Source organism: Castanea sativa, chromosome 4 (assembly GCF_040712315.1).
Source record: "Castanea sativa cultivar Marrone di Chiusa Pesio chromosome 4, ASM4071231v1".
Taxonomy (NCBI): domain Eukaryota; kingdom Viridiplantae; phylum Streptophyta; class Magnoliopsida; order Fagales; family Fagaceae; genus Castanea; species Castanea sativa.
Window position 1 is genome coordinate 8,324,209 of NC_134016.1, and position 17,613 is coordinate 8,341,821.

The 17,613-nt window shown below is 31.7% G+C and overlaps 2 protein-coding genes across 3 annotated transcripts; both read left to right on the plus strand.

Moving 5' to 3' along the window:
• The first annotated feature begins 482 nt into the window (after positions 1 to 482).
• LOC142630659 (protein SHORT-ROOT-like) lies at positions 483 to 2,213 on the plus strand. Its single transcript, XM_075804688.1, has one exon. It carries the CDS (start codon positions 587 to 589, stop codon positions 1,889 to 1,891), a length of 1,305 nt encoding a protein of 434 aa, XP_075660803.1. The 5' UTR covers positions 483 to 586; the 3' UTR covers positions 1,892 to 2,213.
• An 8,208-nt stretch (positions 2,214 to 10,421) lies between these two features.
• LOC142631201 (large ribosomal subunit protein eL38z/eL38y) lies at positions 10,422 to 14,118 on the plus strand. Of its 2 annotated transcripts, XM_075805306.1 has the most exons (3): positions 10,422 to 10,524; positions 11,585 to 11,768; positions 13,875 to 14,118. In XM_075805306.1, the coding sequence occupies exons 1-3, from the start codon at positions 10,522 to 10,524 to the stop codon at positions 13,895 to 13,897; spliced, it is 210 nt and encodes a 69-aa protein (XP_075661421.1). In that variant the 5' UTR covers positions 10,422 to 10,521; the 3' UTR covers positions 13,898 to 14,118. The 2 variants fall into 2 exon arrangements, with proteins under 2 accessions (XP_075661421.1, XP_075661420.1); XM_075805305.1 differs by lacking the exon at positions 10,422 to 10,524 and having other exon boundaries at positions 11,537 to 11,768.
• The last annotated feature ends 3,495 nt before the right edge of the window (positions 14,119 to 17,613 follow it).

Here is a 17,613-nt window from a genome sequence, read left to right on the forward strand (position 1 = left end):
AATATTACATCATTTAAAGTTATAAACGATATAATACTATATAAATTGTTAGATCCAAATAATAAAGTTATGACTTATAATTGTGAAATTGGCTCTTTCCGTTTCGATAAATTGTTGACCCTAATTCCTTTCTTCCTTAAACCGGTGTTTAGAAAAGAACCTGGCCCGTGGCAACTAAAATTGCGGATAGACATTTTCTTAAGGATTTAGAGGGAGATGGGTTCATAGTAACTTAATTGACACATTTCTTTTAACTTTGCGAAGTAACAGTTTTTGAATTTTACCTTCACTATGTTAATTTAGAGCCACACATACAGTTCCCAGGTGGTTGCAATCTTTGTATTCTTTCAAGCATAGAAAACAATTCGCTTTTGTTCATAAGTGTACCTTGTCTTAAATAATTATAAGCCTTTAAAAATATTTTATTTAATAGTGATACAAAGCTATAAATAAACTAGAACGAAAACGACCTCAACTATTATATATTGCTTTCTATATTACAGTGTTATACTTGGCCATTTCTGAGCCTAAAATGAAATTGAGCTTTGCAAATGTGGCTTAGAGTCAAAGGGGCTCCATAACCCACATGGACATAACTCTTTTCACTCCGGAAGAATCACCCTTCTTCCAGTCCACCCAGCAGAGCAATGGTCAGGCAGCAATAGATATGCATAGCAACAATCAGCCTCAAAATAGCCACACATCGACAAGCCGATCATCTGATTCTGGTGTGCTGCCTAGTGCATCAGGTAAATGGGCCTCAAGACTTCTCAAGGAGTGTGCACAAGCTATATCCGAGAAGGACTCTAGCAAAATCCATCAACTTCTATGGATGTTGAATGAGCTTGCTTCACCTTATGGAGATTGTGATCAGAAATTAGCATCTTATTTCTTACAAGCTCTATTTTGTAAGGCCACGGAGTCCGGCCAACGATGCTACAAAACACTAACTTCAGTGGCTGAAAAGAGCCACTCCTTTGATTCAGCTAGGAAATTGATACTAAAGTTCCAAGAGGTAAGTCCATGGATGACTTTTGGTCATGTAGCTTCAAATGGTGCCATTTTGGAAGCTTTAGAGGGTGAGACCAAACTTCACATAATTGATATAAGCAATACCCTTTGCACCCAATGGCCTACTTTGCTAGAAGCTTTGGCTACAAGAAATGATGATACCCCTCATTTAAAGCTTACTGTTGTGGTGACAACTAGTACAGTCAAGTCAGTCATGAAGGAAGTAGGTCAGAGAATGGAAAAGTTTGCAAGATTAATGGGAGTACCCTTTGAGTTTAATGCTATAATGGGGCTAAATCATTTGGCAGAGCTCACAAAAGAAGTACTAGGTGTTCAAGAGGATGAAGCTATTGTGGTGAATTGTATTGGGGCCTTGAGAAGAGCGGAAGTAGAGGAAAGAGGAGCTGTGATTCAAATGTTCCAATCGCTTAGGCCTCGAGTTGTGACCATTGTTGAGGAAGAAGCAGACTTATCAAGCTCAAGAGATGACTTTGTGAAGTGCTTTGAAGAGTGCCTTAGGTTCTATACATTGTACTTTGAGATGCTAGAGGAGAGCTTTGTCCCAACAAGTAATGAGAGATTAATGTTGGAGAGGGAGAGCTCAAGGAGCATAGTTAGGGTTTTGGCTTGTGATGATGAAAAAAGTAGTGAAGAAGATTGTGAGAGAAGGGAGAGAGGGAGCCAATGGTCTGAGAGGCTCAAGGAGGCATTTTCACCAGTTGGGTTTAGTGATGATGTTGTGGATGATGTCAAGGCATTGCTAAAGAGGTACAAAGCTGGTTGGGCACTTGTGCTACCACAAGGAGATCATGATGACTCAGGAATTTACTTGACATGGAAGGAAGAACCAGTACTTTGGGCTTCAGCATGGAAACCATAATTGATATATGGTATAATAAGGACCATTGCTAGCCTATACACTCAAGTTTAGCATGGGATTAATGCACAAGTTATTGGAAGCCATGAACATTATATGGAGTTTCAAGCTAGCTAGTCTTATCTTTTATTTTCTATCTTCTTATTATTCATGCACCTTTGTAGTCTTATATTTATGTCCAACTTTTCTTCAGCTTTATGCTTGGGAGTTTGTGTTGCTTCTTTTTCCTTTCATTTCATTGCTCTTGTTTGAAGGTGTTTGCACTTGTGCCTCGCTTTATAATTTATCCAATGGCATTGTACTTCCCGTTTGGATTGCTTGCTTATTTCCTTCCCTCTCATCCGTAAGTGGATTTATGTATGAGGAATATTACACGCATATAAACGCCTATGTACATGTGTGTGAGCGCATTGTGTAAGTGTTTGAAGTGTAATACAGATCGATTTTATTTATATTACATTTTTCAGTTTGCAAAGGTGTGGGTAGATATGTGTCATGACTCAGGACTCATGAGTAGTTTGGGAGAGTTTGCCTATGGCAATTTTAGTATATACATACAAGTGATTAATGCGTTTTGTTTAATTCTTTTTTTGAGATACATCTGTACTTTTATATACTTTCAGCAAATAATAAATTGGCAAATAAGCTAATAGGGTTGAAACTAGGTTTTCTATTAAAATGTTGCCAACATTTTTCACTTTTTAAGTCTACTAATTCATATCTGTTGATATAGACCCCAAATATTGAGACCAGAATATAAATAGTTGCCAATCTGGCTGGCTATCTGGTTGTGTTTAATTTTATTAAAAATTCGGGTGGCTTGCAAATCTATAATAACTATTCTGTGGATTACTAATGTGGTTTTCTCAACAGCAATGTTGAATTAATCTTAATGGTATGAAATGGTATTATGCATATCTAGAACTAATAATTAGGAAAGTAGATGTAATATCAGAAATAAAAGTAAATTCATGACTGAGAACCAAAAAATAAAAAACAATTTGGATGAAATCAGTAAACAAAAGCTAAAATAATCATTGGTAATTAAATTTGAATAATAATTAAGCTTTACAAATATTTTGAATCAAGTTTGGGACCTCTCCTTTTCAGAAAAAAATGCTTAACGTACAAAAGTACTACAAGAGCTCTTTTACAAAGCGATACAGAAAGTTGATTGTCATCTTATGCATATCACAGAACATCATCATTCCCATGCATTCGCCCAGGAACCACAAGTTACATTTTATTTATTTAAAAAAAAAAATCAAATGAAAAAGGTGGCATTGTCATATGAAGTGCCCTAATATGTAGTAGACTTTGTAGAGAGTTTACACATATAGTGTTCCTATGAAGTGCCATATAGTGTTTCTCCAAAGGTAAGCAAATAGATGGGATGAGGTATTCAAGGGAGACTAGAAAACATAGGCTTATATTTCTAAAACATAGGCTATAATTTACATGTTGACCTAAGGCTGATACACATGCATCATGAGCCTTTTCAAAAAAGTAAGGGTTAGCTTCAGTGCACTGGAGTCGATACGATGCAGACACATGTCCATATTATGTTGGTTCTAATGCACTGGAACTAATTCATGTCTTTACTAAAAGTTTATTTGCTAAAAATGATTAAAAATATATTTATAGCTAAAAAAATTATATTTTTAAGAAGTTATACATAAGTAAATAAGGTAAAATACTAAAAAGAAAATTTTGTTAAACAAGAGCATACACACAATATCATTTCTTTTCATTCTGAATCTCGAGTGACAGGATATCTTTTGTAGAATTATGTATTTGTATCATTCCATCTAAATCATTTCAGGAGCAGCCTATTCAGACCAGAATAGTTGAAGGTTAGAATTGCATCAAAAGTTTTCCAATTTTCAAGACCCCACTTTGACAAATTTCAACACCTTTGGCAATTTGAGAGCAATCAGTCATTATCTCTCTTTTTTTTCATCTTTCCGGCCATAAGAGAGAAACAAACTGCCTCATGAAATTCTCTATAAAAAAAAATAAGAAGAAGAATCACCATTGGAAAAGTTTTTAAGGGTGTAGACTATAGAGAGACTTTGTTGTGTGGAAGTATACAAATAAATTGACATAAAGGAATAAGAGGGGGGGTCCCAAAACAAACCTTGGTGGCAAGCAGAAGCCAGCCACTGAATCCCATGTTTGCTCTGCTGTCCAGTGATTTGAATAGCATATTTGCCTTTTAATTACCAGACTCATGTACTGGCTTTACGCCAACATTATATAGTGGAAACCAACTTTTCTAGTTTTAGATAAGACTTGGTACTATCAGTTCTCTTTAGTGTTACTTGTTTATCATATCTTCTTGGGAGGAAATGGTGGAACTCACTCTCTTTCTCTCACCACATTTCCCTTGTGCCATGCTTGTGCACACGTATGTGCACACATATGGACACTTATTAGAGAACATTTTTTCATCTTACTTTGCAATTATTTTTCTCTTTCCACCTTTTTTCGAGACTATATACAATGTCTAGTACTAATCTTTTGAGAAAGGTCGGCCAATGTTTCTTTTCAAAGCAGATAAGCTTGTAAAAAAATATCTGTAACTTTATAAAAAGCTAAGTCCCCAAAATGGCGTAACGGTTTTCGTAAATGTGAGAAGACAGGTTTCTATTTTTACAAATAGAGAGCGGAGAAATGTGGGAATTGTTGGCCCTTAACTAGGCCACTCAATATGGTTTGGGGTCTAAGGCAATAAATTTAAGTAATATTTAAATATTTATATATCAAGTAAATAAATTTATTTAATAATAACCAAGTCAAGATTAACTCAATGAATTAAAACTTAACAAATTAAAGTTATTTTATATAGATAATCAAATTTCATGGTTTAAGTATAAAATTTAACAAAATGAAATTGAAATTATTATTTATTTACGCTCTGTTTGTTTTGCTGGAAAACTTTCTGTAAAGATAGTTTTCCATATTTTTCAGTGTTTGGTAGTACAAAAAAAAAACTGGTCAACGAAAAACTATCTTTAGTCAATGAAAAATCCTAATAAAAATAAAACTTTTTTTTTATAAGTTGTTTTCCAAAAAAAAAATTTGGAAAACAATCTCTCTCTCACAGTACGCTCTCTCACTCTTTCTCTCTTCCCTTTTCTTTTTCTTTCCTCACGCCCTTACTGTCACTAACTCTGGTCTCATCTCTTCCATAGATCTCTATCCCTCACTCTCTCTCCATATTTCTCTTCCACTTTATAACACAGTTCTCTAAGTAGATTTTTTCCCCTCATTACTCAATAATTATTTCATTCCTCTCTACCAACTTGCAAAAGAGAACATATTTGCAGCGGTAATTATTTCATTCCTCTTTACCAAAATCCTAATTCTTTACTTTGAATTTCAAACTTGATTTTATTTTTTCTCTAAGAAATTTTTGGTTTGATGGATTCCACGTAGAAGTTTTTTTGCACATAAAAGTGATAAAAAAATATTAAAAAAAAAGAAGAAAGAATGAATGAATGAAGTAAAAGACGAAAATTTTAAACACAGTACCTATATGGCTCTAAATTGCTTTTACATAGAATAATCTTTTTCGTTGATAGATACATTATGCAAATACTATGTAGTAATGATATATTATGTAAATACATTATATGAATACATAATTTTGAGTAATATTAAAGACTTGTGGTTGACCATAGTAGACAATTAGTATACCAGCAAAAAGAGTAGACAATTATAAGTTATTGTTATTTGTACTTATAAAAGATGTATTCCCTTGTCAATTTTATGTATATAGATAAACGATTGATATATATATATATATGTGTGTGTGTGTGTGTGTGTGTGTGTGTGTGTGTGTGTGTGGACATTTCTGTCCATATATATGAGTATGATGAGTGGTAGAGATTATGAAATTTGACAACTAATTTTGATTGTATCTATTGTCAAAATTTTAGTATGAAAACCAAATTCATTCTTGGTTTTTTTTTTTTTATATTGATTACATTAGTTGGTTTACATAATACACATGTTTTAAATTACACAAGAAATATAAAAAATAAAAATAAAAATTTGCATACCAAACACCAGAAAACATTCTCAAACTCATTTTCAAGGTCGTTACCAAACACTAAAAAATGATATAGTTTTCCAGAAAATGCTCTTTGGAAAATGAACCATTTTTCAGAAAACGTTGATACTAAAACAAACAGAGCGTAACAAAATGAGATAGTGATAGTGGTGATGACGATGGTGCTGTTGGCAGCGACAACACATCAACGACAATGGTGATGGCGACAATTGTGGTGATGGTGGTAGCAATGACAATAGTGATGGTGGGAGTGATGACATTATCAATGGTGGTGCAAAGAAATAACAAAGGTAAGGAAACAAAGTAATAATGGAAAATATATATCCCACGCTTATCAAAATTGGAAAACACTTTCATCCTCTTTGAAGTTATGTTCTATTACCTTTGGAAAATATTTTTAGTTAAACAAGATCTTTTGGCACATCAAACACATGGAAAAACACAAAATATATCCCATTGAAATTAGGGCTATGCATCTAATTGGACAAAACTGACCTACCTCAACTCAACCAAACCCAAATGCCTCAGGTAGGTTATTCATGAGTTAGGTTGGGTTGAAAGTTTATTTTCAACCTTGGGGATTAGGTTGAGTTCTGATTGATTTTTTTTTTTTTCAAGTTATATGGCCTGACTTGATGCATACAAGTTTATTTTGTTACCTTTATTATAATATTTTTAGTTTGATTTGTTATGAAGTATTAAGAATTAGTTTTGATGAATTTAGAAATTTGAAATATAATTTAGGCATATTATGTGAATTATAATAATTAATTTTTTTTTAAAAGTGATTAATTAAATCCCAAGGTTTTACCCGGTATGAATTTAAGTAAAACTTGCTAGCTTGACTCATGTGGGTTGGGTTAGTTTTTACACATGTGATGTGTTGGATTGAATTAAAAATTTCTCAACCTAACAAGATCATAATTTGAAAGAACTCTCTAATCTGACCCATGCGCACCTTGATTTTGAAAGAATTGAAATGTTAATTAAAAGATATTTTTGGGAGTTAGCTTTCTTTTTTAGTCATCATAGGTTCGAATATGGTTGTAAACCAGTTATGGTACATGCATACATGAAATTTGTGAAAAAAAAAATTAATTTATTGTATATTATTAGAAAAACTTAGATATTTCATATTGTCCTGAGAAAAGAAAAACTAGATGGAGGAGTGCAATTTGGGCAAAGAAGGGGGAGAAAACAAGGGAATAATTAAAATTTTTAATCAAACAAATAAATATCGCCCAAAACCAAGGAGGCATTCTCAGGGGAGTGTATAGCTAAAAGACTACAACTACAAGCCAAGTTGGAAGCGACTCACTTCTATTCTCGTTAGGATTGTATATAGATGGGGAATCTATTGATCATAGTAGTTTGCCAACCTCTCTAACTAAAAATTTATTTATAAATATAGGTGTTTTGAAAATATTTGATGAACACATTGATGAATAAAAGGTTAAAATTAATCTCCAAATTTCTCTAAATTATACATGTTGATTTAGAAGATGATACACATGTATTTTAATCACATGAATTATTAAGTCATTTAAATAACTTATATATAAATATTAAGTATGTCATGTGATTAAAGAATATTTACATGAATTTTAATCATTATGTAATAAATTGAAAACTTTTTTATGTGGAAGAAGCTTTCTTTAAAATGATTCAAAAAAAAAAATATATATATATATATATATATATATATATATATCATCATTTAAAAGTAGAATGCTACTATTATTTTTTTCTCCAAAAAAAAAAAAAACCAAAAACAAGTTTGCCAACAAACTATATATATATTATTGGATGTGAATTTTGGCAAATCCACCATTAGATTGCATTTTCTTATTATGTCGCCCATGCTTGCAAAAATTTTTAGAAAATAAAAAATAAAAAATCAATAACTATGTCAGCAATTAAATGTTTATATTTCAAAATTTTGTAATTTTAAATTATACATAAAAAATAAGTTTATGAATCACATATTAAATAATATCCAATTTGAACGAAATTTAACATGTACAAATTTGTAATCTAATAGTTAGATTTTCAAATTATGTAATGGTGGTAGTGTTTTTAGCAGTGACAGCGACAATGATAATGGTGATGGCGACAATTGTGGTGATGGTGGTGGCAATGGCAATAGTGACAGTGGGAGTGATGACATTATCAATGGTGGTGCAAAGAAATAACAAGGACAAGGAAACAAAGGAATAATGGAAAATATATATTCCATGCTTTTCAAAATTGGAAAACACTTTCATCCTCTTTGAGTTATATTCTATTGCCTTTGGAAGAGATTTTTAGTTAAACAAGATCTTTTGGCACATCAAACACAAGAAAAAACATAAAATATTTTCCATTGAAATTACTGCTATGCATCTAACCCATCAACTAGACAAAACCAACCTAGCTCAATTCAACCTAACCCATCAACCAGACAAAACCAACCTAGCTCAATTCAACCTAACCCAACTCAAATGCCTCAAGTAGGTTAGTCATGAGTCAAGTGAGGTTGAAATTTTATTTTGAACCTCAGGGATTAGGTTGAGTTTGGGTTGATTTTATTTCAACTCATCGAGCCTAACTTGATGCATATAAATTTATTTTATCACCTTTATTATAATATTTTTAGTTTGATTTGTTATGAAATTTTGAGAATTAGTTTTGATGAATTTAGAAATTTGAAATATAATTTAGGCATATTGTGTGAATTATAATAATTTATTAAAAAAAGGGCTTGAATAAATCCCAATTTTTTACCTGATATGAATTTCAATAAAACTTGCTAGCCTGACTCATGTGGTTTGGGTTAGTTTCTACACATGTGATGTGTTGGATTGAATTAAAAATTTCTCAATTTAAGAAGGTCATAATGGTTTGAAAGAACTCTCTAATCTAACCCATGCACACCTTGATTTTGAAACAAATGAAATGTTAATTAAAAGATATTTTTGGGAGCCAGCTTTCTTTTTTAGTCATCATAAATTTGAATATGGTTATAAACCAATTTATGGTACATGCATACACGAAATTTATGAAAAAAAAAATTTATTATATATTATTAGAAAAACTAAGATATTTCCTATTTTCTTGAGAGAAGAAAAACTAGATGATGGAGTGCAATTTGGATAAAGAAGGATGAGAAAACAAAAGAATAATTAAAATTTTTATTCAAACAAATAAATATCATCTAAAATCAAGGAGGCATTCTGGCGTGCGCGTGCATGTAGGAAGGCACCACATAAGCTAAAAGACTACAACTACAAGCCATGCCGGAAGCAACTCGCTTCTATTCTTGTGGGGATTGGATATAGATGGGAATTTATAGATCATAGTAGCTTGCCAACCTCTCTAACTAACATGCTATTTATAAAAGTTTTAGTTCGTTTATTTAAAAATTTAGTTATAGATAAAAGGTGTTTTGAAAATATTTAGTGAAAAAATTGATGAATGAAAGGATAAATCTTATCTCCAAGATCCTCTAACTTATACATGTCGATTTAGAAGATGACACACATGTATTTTAATCACATGACTTATTAAGTCATTTAAATAATTTATATATCAATATTAGGTATGTCATGTGATTAAAAGAATATATGAATGAATTTTAATCATTATGTAATAAATTGAAGATTTTTTTATGTGGAAGAATCTTTCTTTAAAACAATTCAAAAAATAAACAAAAAAAAAAATCTATTATCATTTAAAACTAAAATTTTAGTATTATTTTTTTCCTCAAAAACAAAAACAAAGTTTGCCAACAAACTCACCTTATATTTTTTTTATTAGATATGAATTTTGACAAATCCACCATTAGATTGCATTTTCTTATTATGTTATCCATGCATGCAAAATTTTCAGAAAATAAAAAATTAATAGCTATGTCAACAATCAAATATTTATATTTCAAATTTTTGTAGTCTTAAATTATGTATAAAAAATAAATTTATGAATCACGAAATAAATAATATCTAGATTGAATGAAATTTAACATGCACGTTAAAATTTTCAAAATATATAATAATGTTAATTAATAATAAAAAAATTTACCCTCAAAAATATGTAGCAATGTTAATTTATTATTTATATAAATAATAGTTAGTTTTCCATGGCACATTTTCTCATTGAGCGGAAAGTACTAAATAAATAAGATTCCTTTTTCCATATTCAACATTATTATTCAAGTCCATTATCTCATGGGCTTGGGTATGTCTGTGCTAACCCAACAAGCCTAAGAAATCAACCCATTAAAAGTACTTGGGCCATAGTGTTTTTTTTAATAATAAAATGGGCCATGGAGTATTGATACTCAGTTAAACACAAACCCAGTCCAAAACAATTACTCTATTAGGCCTAAACCAAGTAAACCCAAGCCCATAGCTCCACGGTCCAGAGCGTAATAAAAACAAATCCATAGGGCTAAAACAGACAATACACCTAAAACTCTAGGGTTTATGAGTGACCTATATATTTATATTTAAAAATCAAACTTAGTAAGGGTTCGGAGCTTGCAAAACTTCACCCACGAGGCCCTCAAATCCCCAAAAGCAAAATGGTATTTTGGATCTCTGTCTCTTGCTCATTTGTTTTGTTCAGTTTTCTGGTACTTTTTGAGTATGTTTATATGTATATGCATGTAGTTACATCTGTATATTTGTGTTTGTTTTTTCATTTGATGATGAAAATGGGTTTTTAGATCTTTGTTTTGAGTGTATGAAAACGGGTTTTTAGTGTTTTTTTTATTCTGGGTTTTGGTTTATGTGGAAGGATTTAGTTGAAATGAGAGTTGGGTTTTCTGGGTTTATTTTGTTTTATGGTGTAGTTGTAATGGAAATTCAAATAGTTGGGTTTTCTGGGTTTAAGGTATATGGCTTTATGTATTGGAAGTTGTTCTCTTATTTTGTGATTTAGTTGTAATGGGATATCAAATAGTTGGGTTTAGGGTTTAAGTTATAGTGTTTTATTTATTGGAAATTAAAATAGTTGGGTTTAAGGTATATGGCTTTGTGTAGAAATTGAGAAACGAAGTAGTAAAATTATGAAAATGCACATGTAGAGCATGAAATGTGGTTGCTGAGAGAAGTATAGGTTTTTATTTATTGGAAATTCAAATAGTTGGGTTTAGGGGTTTAAGGTATATGGTATTTTGTGAGGAAAAAAGTAGCAAAATAATGAAAATGCACATGTAGAGCATGAACTGTGGTTGCTGAGAGAAAAGTGATTTAGGCTTTATATGGGTCATGTTGAGTTTGGATTAAACTATCATCCATATTATCCTCTTTTAACTTGTTTTCGTGACAAAAAGATCCTGTATTAAATATAGATATATTTTTCCGGTTGCATTGTATGGTGTCTTGCATTTTTTTTTTTTTTGATAGGTTCTAGTTTAAGTTTACAAATATTGTCATTTTTGGTTGCTGTGGTTGACATATCACCTAGTATGCTGACTTATCTATGTCATTTGTGTTTTACTTGTTACCTATGGTTTGTGTTAATTTTATAAATGTTTGGTTTCTGTGGTTGAGATGCCAACTCATTCACTGATATTGTATGCCATTTTTGCTTTTATTTATTGTCTTCTAATGCAAAGTTCTATTTGGGATTCTGGTTTACAGCCGAAGCAAATCCATGAGATTAAGGACTTCCTTCTCACGGCCAGAAGGAAAGATGCACGCTCTGTGAAGATCAAGAGGAGCAAAGATGTGGTTAAGTTCAAGGTTCGTTGCTCCAAGTATCTGTACACTTTGTGTGTCTTCGACTCTGAGAAGGCTGACAAGTTGAAGCAGTCTCTTCCTCCAGGTTAGTGATGCAAAATTATCATTAGGAATCACAAGTATTGTCTTTAAATTGTATCTTTGTTAATGATGAATAAACTACAAATGCGGTTGGGTAATTGTTTCCTTTCTTTATGGATTTGTAGTGTAACAACAAAATTGTCATTCATTCAATTTTTTTTTTTTTTTTTGTGTCAATTAACTAGTTAAGATGTCATTGCATTGAATGTGACTTTATGTCTTGAAAATAGAATATTATCTTAAAATTTATTGACATTTTACAAATAAGAACCGAAAGTAATTACATAATTAAATTGGACGAGGCCTTGTACTTTCGAGAAGGACAAAACTTATGTAAAGTACCTTTGGTGCTATTCTTTAGGTTTCCTTCTTAAGATTATACCATGTGGTTGTTTAACTTAAAAAAATACTCTTCCATCCATGAGAAAAAACCACATGGCAGAATTTTAAGAGAAGGAACCTAAGGAATAGCACCTAAGTACTGTATCTAAGTCTTGCTCTTTCGAGAATGTTATAGTCAGATAGCTCCTTTACTTAAGATTAATAAAGTAGGCCATATTTTCAATTCCACTCTACTCTCAAATTATGGAGCCAATTAGAGATGATATACCAATTACCAAACCATTATAATATGTTTTGTTTATATGGTCACTCATAACATCACAATTTGTTATGGATTGCGATGTAGCTGATTCCTTTATTTTGTTTAAGTGTTGATCTTTGTTTTAGTTAGTTTGTTGTATTACGTGTTACCATTTTCTTAATTGATTTATTGTTACCAGCTCAATGTTAACCACATCCTCACCTCTTTTCACCCCCCCCCCCCCAAAAAATTACAATTTAAAAAAAAAAAATCACAGATTTTTCCATATTGCTAAGCTTGTATTACCAATTTACAGGCATCCTTACCACAATCATATATATATATATATATATATATATAACAAAAATCACAATTTACATAGTGTCTTAAGAGTGCCAGGTGGGAAGTTATTTCTAGAATATTAACTATAATGTTTTTGTCACACACCGAGGAGTTGTTAATTGTTATATATAAATTAACGTGTAACTTTTTAGCTATTTGTGAATAACATACTATGGGCCAAGTTGTTAGCGACAAGGACAAATTTCATGCGGGCTTTTTGGTTATCTATCCTAGCACTACTAGTATCTTTGCAACATAAATGAGTAGTACAAATCAGATATATTTCAAATATTCAAATTCAGACTTGCTTCTATACAGTGTGCCATGCCATTTCAAATATGCTTGTCTGATTTTGGTTTTTTTACCCCATATTATATGCTTGTTCTCACTACTCAAACCACAAAGGTAATAACCTGTAAATGACATTTTTGATGTCCATAAATTCAAGCTAGACCTCTTGTCTTGTTAATTATTATTTAAGCCCGAAATGTTTGTTTAGAATATTTTTGGAATATTCTAGCTACAAAACGGTATCTTTGTAGAAGTGGGAAGATGATCCAAGATGTTTTAAGTGCAAGACAAGGGATTTCTTCGATTTGTGGATTCTAAAGTTTTTACAGGTTCCTAGTTATCATTACTCATGGGCCTATACCCTGTTGAGATTTGGGTCATGACATAGTGTATGTTATTGGGTCAAGTGATGAAGCCTTGCTTACACTGAATGAGGTAGTGAATTTCTTGTGTGTAAGACTTCTTTAACTCACAGAGTAGCCTTCCCTCTTCTAAACCTTTTTCTCATGGTCAAATGCATGACCTTCCAAATGAATTGTTAATTGTGCCCTCCTAGGCTGTGTTGTCTTGAAACTATACATATGATTTCACCAATTGATTTTAATTCAACTAAAAGGCAAGGTTTTAGTTCCTGGGCTATTTAATTGCAACTCTATTACTGTGTGTGTTAATTTTGTTTTATTATAATTCTGACCATGTTTCTATAACAAATATATAAGAATTTTTCATGCATTTAAACTTGATTTTAATGTTCTCTGGTTGGTAAGTTGGAGTGTTGGCTTTTATGTGTCCAATTTTCTATCTTCACCGTGGTGTGAGAGAGCTATGCTTGTTGTCTATGTTAATCTGTGGTGTGTGGATCTATTAATTTATTCATACATTTCATGTTTGCAGGTTTGAGTGTGCAAGACCTGTGAATGTGGACCATGGACCCAAGCATGTCAAATGTTTACTAGAGAGATGATTTTTGTCTTATGCTGTTTCACAGTAATTGAAATACATCGTTATAACGAATTTGAGCTTGATATTTACTTGATTGCTAGGTGTACTTGGCTCTTGCCATTAGTTGGTTCTGGGTTAAACTTAATTTTTGTATTATTCCAGTTTCTATTTGATAGTTCATATTACATGTTTGTTATGTTTTTAGCTGCGATGGTTGCAATCTATCCTCTGGCCAGTTGCTTATTCTATCATCCTCTACCGTACCCACTTTTCTAATTAGAGTTCATGGTCAGAAATCAAGAAATCCCCTTAAGCATTATTAAATCTTAAATAAGCAAAATCTCATCAAGATCCCAATTTAAATGTTTGGATCCTGTAAAAAGACTACTCATAGTGTCAAACACCTCATCCACCTTGCCATAGCGCTCGGTTTCAAATTTTGTGGTACAGTCGGGTTTAACTCATAATGGTGAAAAGTGACTTGAGCTAGGATTCCACTTTATTTTTATCGGCGTTTTTCTTTTTCTTTCAAGATAAATTATTTAAATAATATAAGTTAATTATAAATTGGCATGTGCTAAATTTATTATAGCATTCTCATCGGCTCTTCTATAAAAAAATGTTATTTTAACACACCAAAAACTTACTTTATTATTTTAACATAGTATTTTACAATTTATCATTTATCACATCTTCTATTCTTTGATTCTAAACATTAAAATAATATATAGAACACATTAAATAATATATGATCTCAAAACTTAGCAAAGATACAAATGCGCATACAAATGCATAGCTAGTGGTAGTTGCCACCACCCAAGAACCAACAACCACTGCCCCAAACTACAATCACAATTACCAGATCTTCCAACAAATTTTCAAATCTAAGAATCTCAACAAAATTTTTTAAGAAAAAAAAAAAACTCAACCCAACAGATCAATTAATGACCAAACTTAACCAACTATCGGCAGCGAGAGCTGTGGAGGACAACGAGCAAAGATCGGTGACTGCCACTGGGAGAGTAGAGCTTCAGATCGACGAGCTTCAATTAGCGAGCTGAGCTTCAAATCCTCGATGACCTCGCAGCTGGAGTCTTTCTAGCGCATCTGTGAATATCAAATTAGAATCGTCTTCTTCTTCGTGACAGGAAAAGAAAGAGAGAGCGAGAGATAGTGACAGGAAAAAAAAATAGAGAAAGAGGTGAAAAAAAAAAAAAAAAAAAAACCGAGGCCATGAGATGAAGAAGCTGGAGAAGAAAGAAGAAGAAAAAGGGAAGAGAGAGTGACTGAACATGAGGAACAAGTGGAGGAAAAAAGAAGGAAAAAGTAAGAGAGAGAAGAAAGAAAAGTAATAAAAAGAAGGGAGAGAAATGAATAAAAAAATAATTATTTTAACACGTGTCAAAATTTATAGGATTTAGAACACCTCATGAAAAGGGTTTTTTGGTGTTTGGTGTACCAAATGCCAAATATCAGGTGTGTCAAATGCCAAATATTTGGCATTTGGCACACCTGATGGTAATGCTCTAAGTATTTTTAGAATATTAACTAAATTAAAAAAAAATACTACTAGAATATTGCTTTGAGATTGTAGCTTATGATAAAGTAGTAATGTGTTCTACTTATTTCTCTCTTCAGTGGCAGATATCGTCACTATATGGCGTGAGTTCTGGCAAAATTTTGGTATAATTAGTTATTCAACCAAAGTTCGTTTGTATGTATATTGTTTAAATTGCTATTGGAGGAAAAAGCTTGCTGAAATGGGATTATATTCAGTAAAAAAAAGCTAATAAAGGGGTGGATGCATTATTTTGTAGAGAAATTTGTAGTATGAATGTTATTTTAAGAGTTAATTGTCATGTTACGCCCTAACCCTGCACCCTTAGGTGGTTGATCACCTAGGCCAATTTAGCATCCTCGGCCCTCGCTACCAATTTGCATAACAAATAAGCACTTATAAAACGTATGTTTCCTAGACTCAAATCTACTACAAAAAACACACACACACACATCAAATCCCCCTTATATCCCTAAATGACCATCTCTTCTAAGCATTATATCCTTGATAGCTAACCAAATAATGACTTCATGCTTGTAATCAGACTAATAAACCATAATCCTTTCCCACCATCTTTCTATAGGCAATTTATCCCTAATTGCATTCCTTGTGTATGTCATTTTAATATTTTCAATTTGAGAGCATTTTAAACTCATCTTCATTAACACTTATATGCACCTTAAGCATTTCATTTTGAATAAGCACAATTTGTCTAGAGCCTTGTACTTTAAGAATATTGCTTACTCTTTTTTTATAAGGAGGATCAAGGTTCAAATTTTTCACAAAAAAAAAAAAAAAAGAAAAGAAAAAGAAAGAATAAGCACTATCTATTTTGATATAGGTGGAGGCCATGTCGAATTGGCATCCTAAATCATGTTTGTAATTTGGCATCCTTTGAACTTCTTGTATCATAAAATAATTACTTTTGGTACATTGGGCTTTAATGTGCTAATTGTTAAACCAAGGTGCATGGAAGCTACATTTCATACCTTGCATTTCATCAAAAGCCTTCTTCCTAGAATAAATTAAAAGAGGAGAAAAAAGGACATTCAATTTTGTGTAATGAGGTCAGGAATTAGGATTTGAGAGAGGATTACCTTGGTTTCTTTTTCTAATTTTTATTCACAAAATTATCTTGGTTAAAATATAGGTAATTGTTTTTTATGAATATATATATATATATTTGAAGAGTTGAGATACACGTTATGACATTTGTTACAACACGTATGACAAATTTTAGCTAATATGCTGATAGTTTATAAGACAATAGCCAATCTTAAAAATTTTGGAATTAAAGCCCGATTGTTGAAATATAATAATATCGAAGAAAACCCTTCAATTAATCAATCAAATAGTACTGCAATATGGAGATTCTAATATCAAAACTTAGCACACAAATGATTTTATTTTATTTTTCCCTTTCTTAGCTAGAAGTAAGAGAAAACAATGTGGCTAAGGAAAAAAAAAAAAAGTGAAATTCATGCCAAAGAGTTGTGAAAAAAAAAAAGTGCTTCCCATGGCTCTTCATCTCCCTACACCAAACCTCCCCCACTCTAAGACTCTCCCTCCATTGGATTATCTCTCTTCTCGCACAAGCCCAACCATGGCCTAAGCCATATGGCCAACACCACCATCGCCGAGGTGGGCATCTCTCTCTCTCTCTCTCTCTCTCTATCTCTCTCTCATTCTCCCTTATTTTTTCAGTTTTAATTTTGGCCAAAAATCTCCTCCTTTTCCCATTGTTTGTTTGATTTTTGGATAAAATACTATTTTGATTTTTAAACTTTGTCAAAAGTTTGTTTTTTGTTCATAAACTTTAAAATGTACTTTTATCATCCCTAAACTTTGTAAAGAATTTTTTCAATAGTTTAGAGATGAAAAAATAACTTTTTTCAATAGTTTAGGGATGAAAAACAAATTTTTGGCAAAGTTAAGGACATAAATAAAGCATTTTCAATAGTTTAGGGATGAAAAATAAATTTTTTAAAATTTATGAATAAAAACCAAACTTTTAATAAAGTTTAGAGACCAACATAGTATTTTACTCTTGATTTTTTGTGGGTTTGTTGGTTTACCTTTGAGAGTTTGTGACTTTTTGTGTTGACGATGGATAAAGAAATTGTTAAGGACATA

Coding starts and splice junctions, on each gene's coding strand:
- LOC142631201 (XM_075805305.1), top strand. CDS start 11,552: ATGCAAAGTTCTATTTGGGATTCTGGTTTACAGCCGAAGCAAATCCAT. Junction 11,769..13,874: donor GAAGCAGTCTCTTCCTCCAG/GTTAGTGATGCA, acceptor TCATGTTTGCAG/GTTTGAGTGTGCAAGACCTG.
- LOC142630659 (XM_075804688.1), top strand. CDS start 587: ATGGACATAACTCTTTTCACTCCGGAAGAATCACCCTTCTTCCAGTCC.